Genomic DNA, 13,089 nt, shown 5'->3' with positions numbered 1-13,089 from the left:
AGGTGAACTTTTTTAAACCAAAAAACACATTTTATTGTCAGAAGGAATGGCAATGACAACATTTTGGTTTGTTAAGACTGACCGTGGTGTTCTATGAAATTAGTGTAAATTTAGGTTTAGTGTAGCTTATTTACATTGGAGAAGAAAGACAGGTGATGAATCATAATCACATGAGCTCTGTTCATTTTCAGTTCATGTTATGTTGTCTGCAGGTATTAGACTAGAATCAGTCAGAAGACAGAACAGAAAATATGACAACCAGCTACTGCTTTTGCTATTTTTGTGAGGCAAGCAGAGTCAGCATTTTAATATCCTGCACTCTCAAGCCTGTTTAAATAGTAAGAAAAAACAACTGACAGAATGGCAAAAAATACTTTCTCTAAAATTCACAAAAAGAGAATATTTTTTCTCTTAATCACTGGGTATCAATTCACTTTGCAATCAATACAAGCTGTGACAAGAAAAAGAGCAGAACTTCAGTCACTTGACAGTTCCCAAAGTTTTCTGTCTTTCACTAGGTTAGAATTAAATCTGTTTCATGTTGGATAATCAATACAGAACTGAACTGCTAGTCAGGGAAACAATGGCAGTTTTTTACATGCAAGGACAAGCTGAAAAAAACCCCCTCCAAACCAAAAAAGTAGAGCCTTTGGTATGCAGGAGTACCTTGGCATTCATTGTATTTCTAGGGGAATACAGCTTTGCTGAGAAGGGGGGGACTGAGACTTGCGTTCCTGACCATGTTCCCAACAGCAGAAGTCAGACATCACTTTTACTGTAATGAATTTCCCACAATTCTAAAATAATCCTTTAAATCCAAAATCATTTCACTATACTATCAACTCTTAATATAAAACCCCTTAACAATTCCTTTCTGCGGCCCTGACTTCAGAAAACACAAAATGTAGATGGAAGGAGCATTTCAAAGGCAGGAATGGGTCAGATAAATAAATAGGTAGCATGATTATTTGATTCCAATGTCTCCTCCAAAAATGTGACTGGTAAATGTAGATGCTGAAGAGACTTTCGACCCTGCTGTCTTTTTCTTTAACAAGCTTGCAAGCTCAGACTCTGCTTCTCATGAAATAATGAACACAGCACTACACTAGTGTCTAAAGTGATAACGTATTAGGACTATTATTGCAGACTGTGTATACACTAGCAAAAGGAATAGGACTGGTTTTTACTCTTGCCCATTCCAGTCACTTTAACAGCATGTATCATGACACACTACCTGTCCCAATTCATCCATATGTGGATCACTCTGGTTCCTTATACAAGAATGAATTAACTGCCCCTTTGCACAGTCTCAGAAAATCCTCTCTCTCATGCCTATACTATACAGTAATGTACAGTTCTGTACTATCAAATCTGGCTTAAGCTGTTCCCATCCTTGACCATTGGGCATTTTTTGCTTCATATCTAAGCTGACCCCATAATTACCAACTGAACTGGATTTTTTTTTTAAACCCTAAGAGATCCTAACATGGATCATTTCAGTGGTCTTAGGTCCACAGCCACCTCACAGCAGGTTTTTTTCAGAACTGAATGGGTGGTGAACGGCAGCACAGGGTAGGAAAGATGGCCAGAAACTTTGTAAACCAGCTCTGTTGCTTAAGAAATCGTTCTGTTAAACTACAGCAACAGACACTTGCTAGAGAAGGAGGCAGAAGCAACATAAGTCACAGGTAAAAATGGGCAGGACACAGCTAAGAGAAATCCACAATTTTCATCTCCTGCTGCATAGAATTTCTAGAAGTTAGCAAAACTTGCAGTTCTTGAAAGTCTTAAAAAGAAATCCTCTTCAACATCATCAGTGGAGATGTTTTGCCACAGGTCGAGGCACGGCCATTTGACGGAAAAAGCTTAAATGATTTTTCAGGGTTTCTCATTTGTCTTCTGACCCTTCAGAAGCTGGTGTTGGCCATATGGTCAGTCCTGTGCGGTGGGAGAGTCTGAAGGAAGCTCAAAGACGACTGCTGCAGGACATGCCTGTTGCAGTATGAGACGGTTTATTTCTCATCCACCATAAATACACTCAGCATTATTAAGAGACACATCGTTAACTTAAAATTTTATGTAGCGGCTGGGGAATCTGCCTGGGATTTACTTATCAGTGCAGGTCTGTTTCACGAACGCGGTACATAACTCAAACCATCGGCTCGTATTGGCTCAGGCCCGTGCTGACAGGGACCGGGTCACGTATCACACACGGCGGCTGGAAGCAGCCAGCGGACAATCAGCGCGAGCCGCGAACACGGACCGGCTCTGACCTGGCAGAACAATGCGGCTGCTGCGGAGGTTGGCCAAGCTCAAGGAAACTGCTTTCTCCCCAGGTTGTCGGAGGGGAGGGACACTTAAGCAATGGAAATTCCCAGCATTAAGGGAGAACAAAAGAAGAGGTGTTGGAAGCTGCTGTTAAAAAGAGACAGGCTCTCTAAACCTGCCGGCTGCCAAACCTGGACAGGCCGTTCCAGAGAGCTCAAAGCTCAGGCAGAGGAGGGTTCCCAAAGCCACCGATACCCAGAGCGCTCTCAGGGATGCAACCCCCCCCTAAGCGCGTACTAAAAACCGCTCAAGCTGGCAGGGTTTTACAGCCCCCCGGGTTCAAGCGGCGGCTCTGCGGGGCCCCGGGGCGCCTCGGCAGGGGCGCACACCCCGGCAGCGCCCGGGGCCGGGTTTCCGCCCGACCCTTGGCTATTTCTGCGTGGCTCTGCAAGTCCCCAGCTCCCCCCTTCTGATTAAAAGGTGTGGCTGGTTAAGAAATCAGTTCACGGAGCATGTGAATTCCTTACTGCCGCTGTCACGTGTGTGCACAGGGAGAGGAGCAGAGCCTGCAGCAGGCCGGGGTGCCGGGAGGGCTGCGGCGCTGCCCTGGGACCTGCCATCCCACCGTCCCGCCGGAGCAATCCCGCAAGGCCGCTGCACCTGCAGAGCAAGCCCGAGGAGCAACCCGTGCCTGCTAGGTTAAAATAACTGTTCAAAATCCCTCAAACCCACACATATCCTTCCCTGAAAAACGGAAATAAAACCCGTTATTTTACAGCTTGCTTTCTTTAGTAGTGCAGCCATAACGAGTGATTTTACTGAAACAAAGGGAAAAGTTACATTGGTTTATAAATTCATTAAAACACCAGGAGAAAAAGCAGCGGTTAACACAGCACTCCCATTGACTGCCATGGGTTTTGGTTCAGGCCCAGAAGAGTGCTGGAATAAGTGGTGTAACATTTTATTTTCTAACCTTTTACTGGCCACTGCAAACAATGGAAAATACAAGCACATACCTAGAATAACTCTATCCTTTGAAAAATGAGCTCACACCTAAAAATACTTCCTCTTGTTGCTGTATAACTATGGTTTATGATAATAGCTATTACACACATATAGTGAAGAGGAAAAAATAGCTTCCCAAGTACTAGGTAAAAATCTGATATTGTATATTAGACTTTCTTCTACAGAAGAAACATTTTAAGCTGTAACGATTGAGATTATTTATTCAAATAGCAGGAACGAACAACCCAACTAACGGACAGACAGCAGGGAACAAAGTATTAATCAGCCAGGAGTCTGCTTTATCAAATTATTGCTTGGAGACAGGAAAAGCAATATTATGATGATTCTTTGTAACAAAATTATGTCAAGTATTAATAAACAACTTCAAAATGTATGTGAATTTTAGTTTTTCAGTTTGAAACAATTACTGCTATTATTTACATCCCCACACATAAGCCCACACAGCTTGAGTTTCCTGGGATATACATGTGCTATTAATTTTTAACTTTATTCTACAATCCAAGCCTGAATTTCACCAGCCCCTGTCACTTCCTAGCACAAGAGTTCTATACACTTGTACTAGAGATTGTGACTGCGTTCCAGTGCCCTGACTTATCAAAGTGCAAAGGTATTTTTCAGGAGTTTGTACTTTACTTTTTAAAAGTATCATCTCCTGCATTAGGCTTTGGTTAGCAACTTCTGAAGCAGTCGAGTTTCGCAGCTGTGTTGCTGTGATACTGACTTCATCATTGCCTGACCAGAGAGCAGAGTGCTGTATCTATTTACAGTGATTTTCTATAATGTTGCATCAGTTCCCCACTGAGTAGCACAGACCTAGGAGTGGGCAACATTTCCGTAACCTCAAAGAGAGCAATTTATATTTACGAGACGGTTCAACACTGACCTTAAGACAAGAAGAGCATTTTGCAATGCAGTGTCCTCAGCTTCATTATACAGAGAGTGGATTTTTTAGATTTTAAATCTAAAAATGCTAGCATGATTCATTTCAAAGTGTGCAACCCCAACACTGCTCTCAAAATACAGAAGAGGAGATCAGAGCGGATTTAATGCTGCTGTAGGAACAGAACTGCGTGCACTTGCTGTGGAGAGCGCAGGACTGATCCTGCTCCCTTCCCTCAGTGGGAATTTTACCCCCAACTCAGTGAAAGCACATCCAGGCTAGCAATTTTCTAACAGGGCTTTAAGACAACCGTTTTGATTTCCAAATGTGGGAATCTCCTCCAGGTTCGGCCCAGTTTCCAGCCGGACGAGGCAGCCCTGCGAGCGCCCTTGCCTGCGGAGCGCCCACACGGGGGATGCTGCCCCCCCCCCGCCCCTGCACCCATTGTTCCAGCGCCCCTGCGCTTCCTCGCCGCCTCCCCCGCCCCATTGTTGTGCTCCGCACCCACCCACCATTGTTCTCCCCCCACCCGCTCGCACAGCTCCCATCCGCAATCTGCCTCTCCTCGCTCCCGCGAGCTCCAGCGAGCTCCTCGCCTATTCCCCTGTGTCCCCCCGACCTAGCGGCGTCAAAGCGTCTTCCCTCCGACAACACCTTACAAAACCTGTCACTACTAGGTGTCACAGCCGTGCTGCTGCAAGAGCTGCAGGCGCCCTGCCTCAGACGGGCGTCCTGCCTTGATGTCCAGTCCAAAGCCTTTCAAACAATATGGTTCTTATTCCACTGCAATGGACTTGAGATCAGCCCCAAAATTAGGACTGGTGCAAAGTGTTACTACGTTTTCAAGCAGAAGTCAACATGCTAGAGAAAATAAACATTACAGAAAACTAGAGAAAAGAGATACGTGAAGAGATGGATAGACAAGATGGATCAACATTATTATATGTTCATAAAATATATGTACAGAAGTAAGTGGTATGATTTCGATGACCTCCATTGTTACCATAAATAAAAGCTGAATCCTTTCTAAATTGCACTTTTTTCTCTTTCATGTATAAGAGCAGATAGGGTTAAAAATGTACTTCTAAAAAAGACAAGGATCACATTTATAGTCTAGTGTTAATTGTAGACAGGATTTCTAAAATAGCTCATATGTACATATGAGGTATAGAAACATTTTTATTCATACACAAATTAGACAATGATTGAATGTTTAAAAGGATTTTTTTAAACATACGGAAAAAGAAAGTTAGCCAGCTGTCCTGTCATTATTTTGGCCACCTTGCTTATTACTCCCATTTTGTACATACATCTGTTTCTTTCGAAAGAGTTATCTGTACTGATTATATTTATCATATAGGCCCACAGGGATCTAATGCTACCCTGGGAGCTCTTAGAAGGGCCAACAGCAAAGACAGTGAAGCTACTTTGAAAGTCCACCTAGTGCAACACTTGATTTGTAATATTAAAAGTGACCCTTCAAACACACAATACCTGTACGATGTTTATGTACTCCCTCTTTTTTCCTGTGATACTTAACTTCCACTGTGGCAGTGCTTTCAAAATAATATCCCCTCTTTTCATAAAATCATACTTATTATGCAAAAAGTAGGATGATTAAGCTGTTCTCCGCACTCAAAGCACAAGTGAATCTTTGCTAATCCTTGGTAACAGAGCAGCTATGTGGGCATAAAGTAGATTATGCATATAAATAAAAATAAATTCCTCTTTTTATTCATTAGTAATTAACATATGCTGCATTTTAGCAAGTAAAAAAATATCTCTAAGTCTTACCATGGCTTATGCGATGAAACCAGTAGTATGTGAAGTCCACTCCCAGGAATGTCAAATACCATGTCCACGGTGAATGCCAGGGCAGTTCAAAGAGTCTGTAGTTATCCCATACATAGACATAACTAATTAAGTCGAGGCTTCTGAATGAAACACTGAAATAGAGAGCCAAAAGCTTTCTCAATAATTTCAACAACTTTAATTACAGAACTGTTTTGCTCTATATTTAGCTTTTATCAGATTGATACTATTCTGTAACTCATAAACAGAGCGTGCAAGTTCTGCAATCTCTGTCAAGTAATACTACCACTGACTTCAGTAGTACTTTTGCTTAAGGTCTGTGAGGATTTTAATATTAGCCTTCACCCATTCATCTCCTCTGTCTTGGTATTAAGCACTCCAAAACTCTTAAGCACTCTGCGGGCACTTAAGCACACTTGCGGGCACTTTTTTCACAAGTCTGGAAGAAACCTGTCCTTGCTAATTTGCAACTTAGAAGTAACTGCACTGCAGGGTAATTATTGTCATTCAAACACTAATGTACGATATTAAAAGACCTTGACTATTTCCATTGTAAATAGGATATAGGTAGATAAAGGACTGAGGGTGAGTAAGAATGCAGAAAGGTGCCCCCAGGTTGCAGACTGATGGGTGTTTAAACTGGCATTGTTGTGGGAAAGAACAGTCCAGGGCATGATCTGCAGCAGCCTCTGCATACCCCTCCTGCCACCCCCCCCTTGCTGTGCTGGTGAAAATGCCTGTGGGACTGTAGTGAACTGGACTGGGGTATGCCTTGAAAAACAGCAAGCAGAATGAAGGTAGGGAAAAGACACTAACAGAAGGAAAGTCAAAGATATATATGTATTTTTTTCTTTTTGATATAGAAATGGATTAGATGCACATCAAATTAGGGCCTAAGAGTCAGAAGTAAGGTTATCATTGGCACCATCATCCATACACAGAGAAGGCTAATCTAATTCTGAGAAGTTTTGCTGCTGGTATTATTCGTGAAAAACAAAAAACAAAAAAAACAAAAACAAAAAAATGCTTTTATGAGCAAAGCAATACCTTTGTGCAAAGCTGTGGCAGATTCTGGAAATGCATAAATGAAATTCTTATTTAGAGAAAAATCAGGCGTGCAGACTCAGGGAACTTTAAGTGTAGATTGCAAATAGCTTATCTGCAGAATGCTCCTTGAACAGAGGTGGTAATAAACTACGCATAGGTACCGCACTTTTGCATAACCTTAGCTGAAATGCTGTCACTGACTCTTTGGCTTTAGTTTCTCCTGGAATTTCACCTTAAGATGCGATACTAGCTAGAGAAGTTTCCATGTGTCTCTGTCCATGTCTGCTCCTTTATATTAGTGCCACATCTCAATGGTGCTTCTTCCCGAACCCTGCCATTTTTCTTCTTTTTTAAACTGGGTTACTTTTAATCTGGATGGTTTTAGTGACCTAGCTTAACAGTGTCGCCCCACAAACACTTGAGTCTGCAAAACTGAAAAGAGGACATGTTATATTCCTTCTCCTCCAAAGCCTTGTTTCACACACTTGGGAAACCTCCTATACACCTACTGGTCATGCAGAATTGCTTTACACATCCCTGAAAGTAGCACGGGCATGGTAAACCAGTACTTTGGTCTTTTTGGGCAGCTGCACTGAAACACAAGGGAACCTTAGCACTTCAGCTGCTGTAGCTTGCATACCCTCCTACACAACAACTGGATGTAGCTTCTCTGTCCTTAATTCTTTTTGCAGAGAGATGCATCGAGAAGGTTTATACTTCTGGCATTAGCACCTGTTCCCATAATGAGATTCTGAATAAGCCTAGAAGGAAACATCTTAAGTCTCTGTGCTGTTCGCTTCTCTACTAATGAGGAAGAAAGTCAGCTGAAAATCTCAAGCTCCCACTACTAGTCTGCAGGCAGAGCAGTATCACGTCCACTATTTTATCCTGAGAAGCTGAAGCTTCACATGAAGGGCTTGCTCTCCACAGCCAGCTGCCACATCTTACCTGCAACTAATTCCTACCTTTACTACCATCACCCTGATTTTTCTCAGGGACAAAACCAAAACACAGCAAGAAGCAGGCACTTTGATTTGGACAGCTGGTAGAATCAGAATTTCTCTCAAGCAGCAGCGACAGGTGTATCTGCGACTTCAAAAACAACTTAGCTTTGCCCAGAAGTTGGATCATACACACCTGGAACGTGTTTAATTTTCATAAGAGCTGTGTTCTATAAATATTTTTAAAGAAGATTATATGTTTCCAACCAGATTTTTGCAATTCACCTCATGAGGCATCTGTAAAGTTTAGTATAAATTCTCAATCACTTTCACAACAGGTCAGAAGGGAGCTGATATTATTCAAACACAAAGAAATGGGCATTTTTTAACATCTTTTCAATGACCAGGAAATTTAAAACACCTCTTGCAACATACAGTATCAGTTATTATTAGGTACTGTTTTCTTACTTTATTCTTCTGCTTTTATTAACATATAACGCCTGTGCAGTACATTCAAAGGTATGTGAACTAGTGCCTTTCCTCCATTTTTGATCAGCTTTCAGTATTTCACCCTTGAGTCCTTTTTTGTTTTTTGTTTTTTCCATAGGCTGAGGCCAAGGTGTAAAACTTGAGCTAACTTTGCAACACATTTTTTATATATGTAATTTTCTATACATGACAGAATTTGCTTATTCTTTCCTTCATGCTTGAATCATAACTCCACAGCATATAACACTAGCTGATTACTGCAATTAACTTAGAGTAATCCATCATATCACTATGCAATGCTGGAGAAAGAGAAGTTGCTGAGCTAAGGTTGTTTTTTTTAATTTATAGTGTGATAAATAGGAAAGTCCAGAGCTTGCATTCAATTATGAAACTGAAAGTTCACTTGGAGTTTTAAAGGTTTATATCACCCCTTTTTTCTCCCCCAAGTTAAATTTTCACTTCTTGAAAATACTGAAGAGAACTTAAGAAAACTTTTCCCCTATTTAAATGTTAGTTTGTCACCATATATGACAGAAATGGAGATGTAAGATTTTTGTCATCTAGTCCAAACCTCTGCATAAGGAGTAGTAAGTCTTAGAACAGACAGACTATATGGAAAATCTTATTATACGTATTGCATACATTTCTCGGATTTTGAGCATTTCTGCTGAAAATTTTCTTAATAAGTGCAAAGTATGCACTTATGCAACTGTTTTGACTTTGAGAGAGGGTTTTCTTCTCCGTGTTTCTAAAGTTCATATGCACTTTGTTTTAAGGTGATAATATCTGTTTTAATACACCATTTCCCCCCTCTTCCCTCCACTAGGTCAGGTTATCACTTCCTCTTAAAAAAAAAAAAAAAGAAGAAGAAGAAGGAGGAAATTCTGGGAGATGAACTCTCCACGTGAACATGAAGATCTGCTTACAGTGCATCCCAAAGGGATAATGAAGGAGGGAAGAGATGGAGGAAACTCGACTGGAGAAAGGGCAGCTGCCTCCTTTCATGGACTGCAAGGCCCTATTCTGTCTCCTCCAGCTCACAGAGCAACCTCAGAGCCTTAGATCAATCAGAGTTTTAGGAGACCTCCTCCAGGGTGCCCAGGACAGGCACCGAAAAGGTAAGGGGTCAGGAAAGAGAGCGCAGGGCAACAGCAGCCGTAGTCCCTCTTCTGAGCACGGAGGAAGATCCCCACGTGGCAAGGGAGGACCCCGAGGAGGCCATCCAGGCTGCTGTCATCACTGCGCTCGCCATCCGGGGCCACTCTGGGACCCACCACCTAGGGTCCCCAGAGCTAAAAACCACAAGTCTCTGCAGCTGCATCGACAAAAGCTAGGCTTTTCCAGACTTGCAACTTCTGAGGGTCAGACATAGAGGGAAACATGTCAAATACCCTGGTCACAAGGTTATGTTATCATTAAAAATAGTGAGATATTATTCATACATTTTTTCCCTGGGTTAAATAAATTCAGTTTTCTTAGCTTGATTCAAACTACCTCAATGCAAATTTTAAAAATGTTGAACAAAGACAGTTTCGCCTCAATAATTTTAAATTATTCAGGCATATATAAAACAGCAGGATACATGAATAATTAAATGCTCTGTAAGCCTTTGTTTCAGAGTGGAAAGTATAGGGATTTCCATTTCCAAAGATAGTCATAGAGCTTTCTTTTCCAGATGAAAAACTGGCTCCAGTCACAATTGGAATAAACATTTTGATAACATGATTTCAGTAAAGAGCAGAAGGGGGGAGGAGGTAGGGGAGCCTTGAGAAAACTTCCATTCGCAAAACAAAGCAAACCTCCTGCAACTGAAATCCCCTTTTATTTCCTGTACAGGTGCCAGGTCTTGAACAGACACCTAATTTATTACCTTGTCAGCTGACTTATTAGGGTTGACACAAATCGAGCTGAAATATGCCTGACATACTGCAGTCAAGGCTTTTTTCATGCTTTAGCACAAAGCCAAACTTTCCACAAGGTGGAGGGAAGAGGAGAGGGAGTTGTGGGAGTTCTATTCCCTGTTTTCTATCATCAAGATGAATATGATCCTCTCCCATTCTTAATATGCAAAACCAGTCATGAAATAACCCAAGGTTAAAAAATAATTCACCAAAATGATACAGCTGGGAAATGATTATCAGGCTCTGGAAAGCCCTTGATTACAGGAAATAGCACCTACATTTTGAGAAAATGTTCCCACCAGACACAAAAGCTGAATCAAAGCCTCTCCTCTTCCTCAGCATGGCTTTCTCTGGCATTTTAGCCTAAATAATCCAAATCCCCAGTTTTCCTCATGGAGAAAAAAAATTAACAATTACAAAATGAAGTAAAATAGAGGTGAGTTCAGTATCCCTACTAGCTGTATTAGACACTGCACTACATAATTCTTTGTCTGTCAGAGCTGACTTTCGCTTCACCAAAGCTACTCTGGCTGCACTTCACTTTTATCCTCTAGTTTAATGCACTCATATTAATTTACATTAGTGGATGGAAGAAAATATGAAACAACAGTTGTCATGCTTTTTATTATTATGTCATTCTTTCCTGTATAATTTAAGTCACTTGCTATCTACCCTCTCTCATACATAAATTAGCAATCAATTAAAAATCCATAAACCAGGCAAGTCTTAAATATTTTCCTGAGTAGTCCCACCTTCTGTAGAAATATAACCTATAACACCTACTGCCATAAATTTATGCAGAGTCCCTGGGTCAATTTAACTACAGGTGATCTTTACTAGACTATTACAATTCCGAGTTTAAAAACTTAAAGTACAACTGTGCTTATGGCATAACAACCTACTCTTCCTCCATTATGAGAATGCAAGTTGTATTTTTATAGACCTATTCATATCTGTCCAGCACACTGGTAGGCTACATCAGGAAGGCTCTATTAGAGATGAAACACTGTATTATTTTGAGTATGTCAGTACAGTCATTTAAAATATGCTCTGTTCAAGTAAATTCAGCACACACAATACTGGGAGATTCTCGAACGTCATCTTCTGTGAGGCAATAGACCTGACTTTTTAATATTTGTATAAGTAACAGCATATAAATAATGCTTACTGAGTATCTTTTTTCAATAGAGGATCTGATTTTGATCTTTCTTACTTGCAGGAGAGTAGTTGTTCCACTGAAGTCAGCATATTTACATTAAAGTTTAAGTTAGATTAGAAACAAGCCTGTAATATTCTCAAAGGTCACATATAAACAGAACTTATGAGGAGTGGGATAAAGCTATTCCGTTCAGCTCAAATTAGTTCTGAATTTACCTAAAACAAAGGAAGAGGTAACGGATAATGGTTCCTATGGTCAATAAAAATATAGTGAAATGACTTGAATGAGTCATCATAGCACATCAGACAATGAAATGAGGAAAAATATTTACATGAGAATTTCTGTTAAATAGCTTCAGTCATGCTTCTGAACCTTTAAAATCATAGTTTCCTTTTGTCCATGATATATGCAGTGTTGAAAGTATTGTTTTCAGTTCTCTAATGTTGATTTACAGAATCATTAAGAAATATTTTTCCCCAGTTTGCATAACTTCTCGATGTTACCAGCATACTAGGTAGGCCAGCTCTAAAAATGCTACCCCTGTGCTCCATCTAGTGGAATCACGATTTATGTTTAATACATCTTTTAACAAAGATAAGTGCTTTAGGCAAAAGGATACTCTAACCAGAAGCAGTTCATTAGAATTTTTTTTCAAAATATGCAAACTGACACAATTTATCATAATGAAAAATACAGAAACATGAAATGAAAAGGTATGCGACATTTAATGGGTTTGAGAAACTGGTGTATTTTTTGAGCTACAGAGATTATTGAACTTTATTAATAACATATTTCCAATAAGAGTACACTTAGTTCACAGCCTGTATTTTTACAGAAGAGCACAAGTATATCTGAGAACAAACCTAACAGCTTGCTTTTGTTTCTAAAGACCTGGCAGGTGCTAAGCTGGGTTCTGAGATTCAAGCAAAGAATAGGAGTTCAATGAGCTGGTTATTGGGCCCACTATAGGGAAATAAATAATGATGAAACTCTAAGGACATAGACAAACATGCATTCTGCAAGCAGCTGTCTCAATGTAAGAGGTTTACCTAAAAGAGTAATTGGCTGTCTGACAGGCTTGCACGACATACAACAATTTCTCCAACTTTATGGTAGGGACTACCAGTTGTTTCAGTCAATTAGTTTGAGAACAACCTGACTCTCCTGAGTCTCTCTCCCAAGCTCTTCTCTTTAATGTTTATTAGCTTATAGGTTATTTCATTAGAAACTCAAGTTTTTAAACCCTGACTCAGAGCTTTCCTTAGCCATCACCAAAAAAGTAGCACTCTGCGCACACCAGACTGGCTGCGCTGTGCATTGGCATCCCCTGCTCTGCCAGCAGTCCTGCTCACACGGGTGCTCTCCAGCCTGTTTCAAACTCAGTGAACCACTTTAGCAAATTCTGCAGTTTAAACCCCTGAGGTTAACGTTGTTGATATGCCCAAGGGAGGACTCACCGCAGTATGCCACTGACAGAGGCAAAGACAGTAACCTGCAGCAGGGTGGTGGTGATGAGTACCTGATGGCAGGCAGGAAGCACTAGCATCTTTTGTGAGCACAGCTGGA

The 13,089-nt window shown here is 40.8% G+C and overlaps 1 protein-coding gene across 1 annotated transcript in view; it reads right to left on the bottom strand.

Annotated features, from left to right (window-relative positions):
* Positions 1 to 13,089, bottom strand: part of AGMO (alkylglycerol monooxygenase) — a 196,988-nt gene that overhangs the window by 171,250 nt on the left and 12,649 nt on the right. Inside the window, exon 3 of the mRNA XM_064506346.1 lies at positions 5,969 to 6,120. Within this exon, the coding sequence (XP_064362416.1) occupies positions 5,969 to 6,120 (152 nt within the window). The remainder of the gene's footprint in view (positions 1 to 5,968; positions 6,121 to 13,089) is intronic.

The sequence above is a fragment of the Dromaius novaehollandiae genome, chromosome 2, assembly GCF_036370855.1.
Source record: "Dromaius novaehollandiae isolate bDroNov1 chromosome 2, bDroNov1.hap1, whole genome shotgun sequence".
Lineage (NCBI taxonomy): Eukaryota > Metazoa > Chordata > Aves > Casuariiformes > Dromaiidae > Dromaius > Dromaius novaehollandiae.
This window is presented reverse-complemented; position numbering and strand designations above follow the sequence as displayed.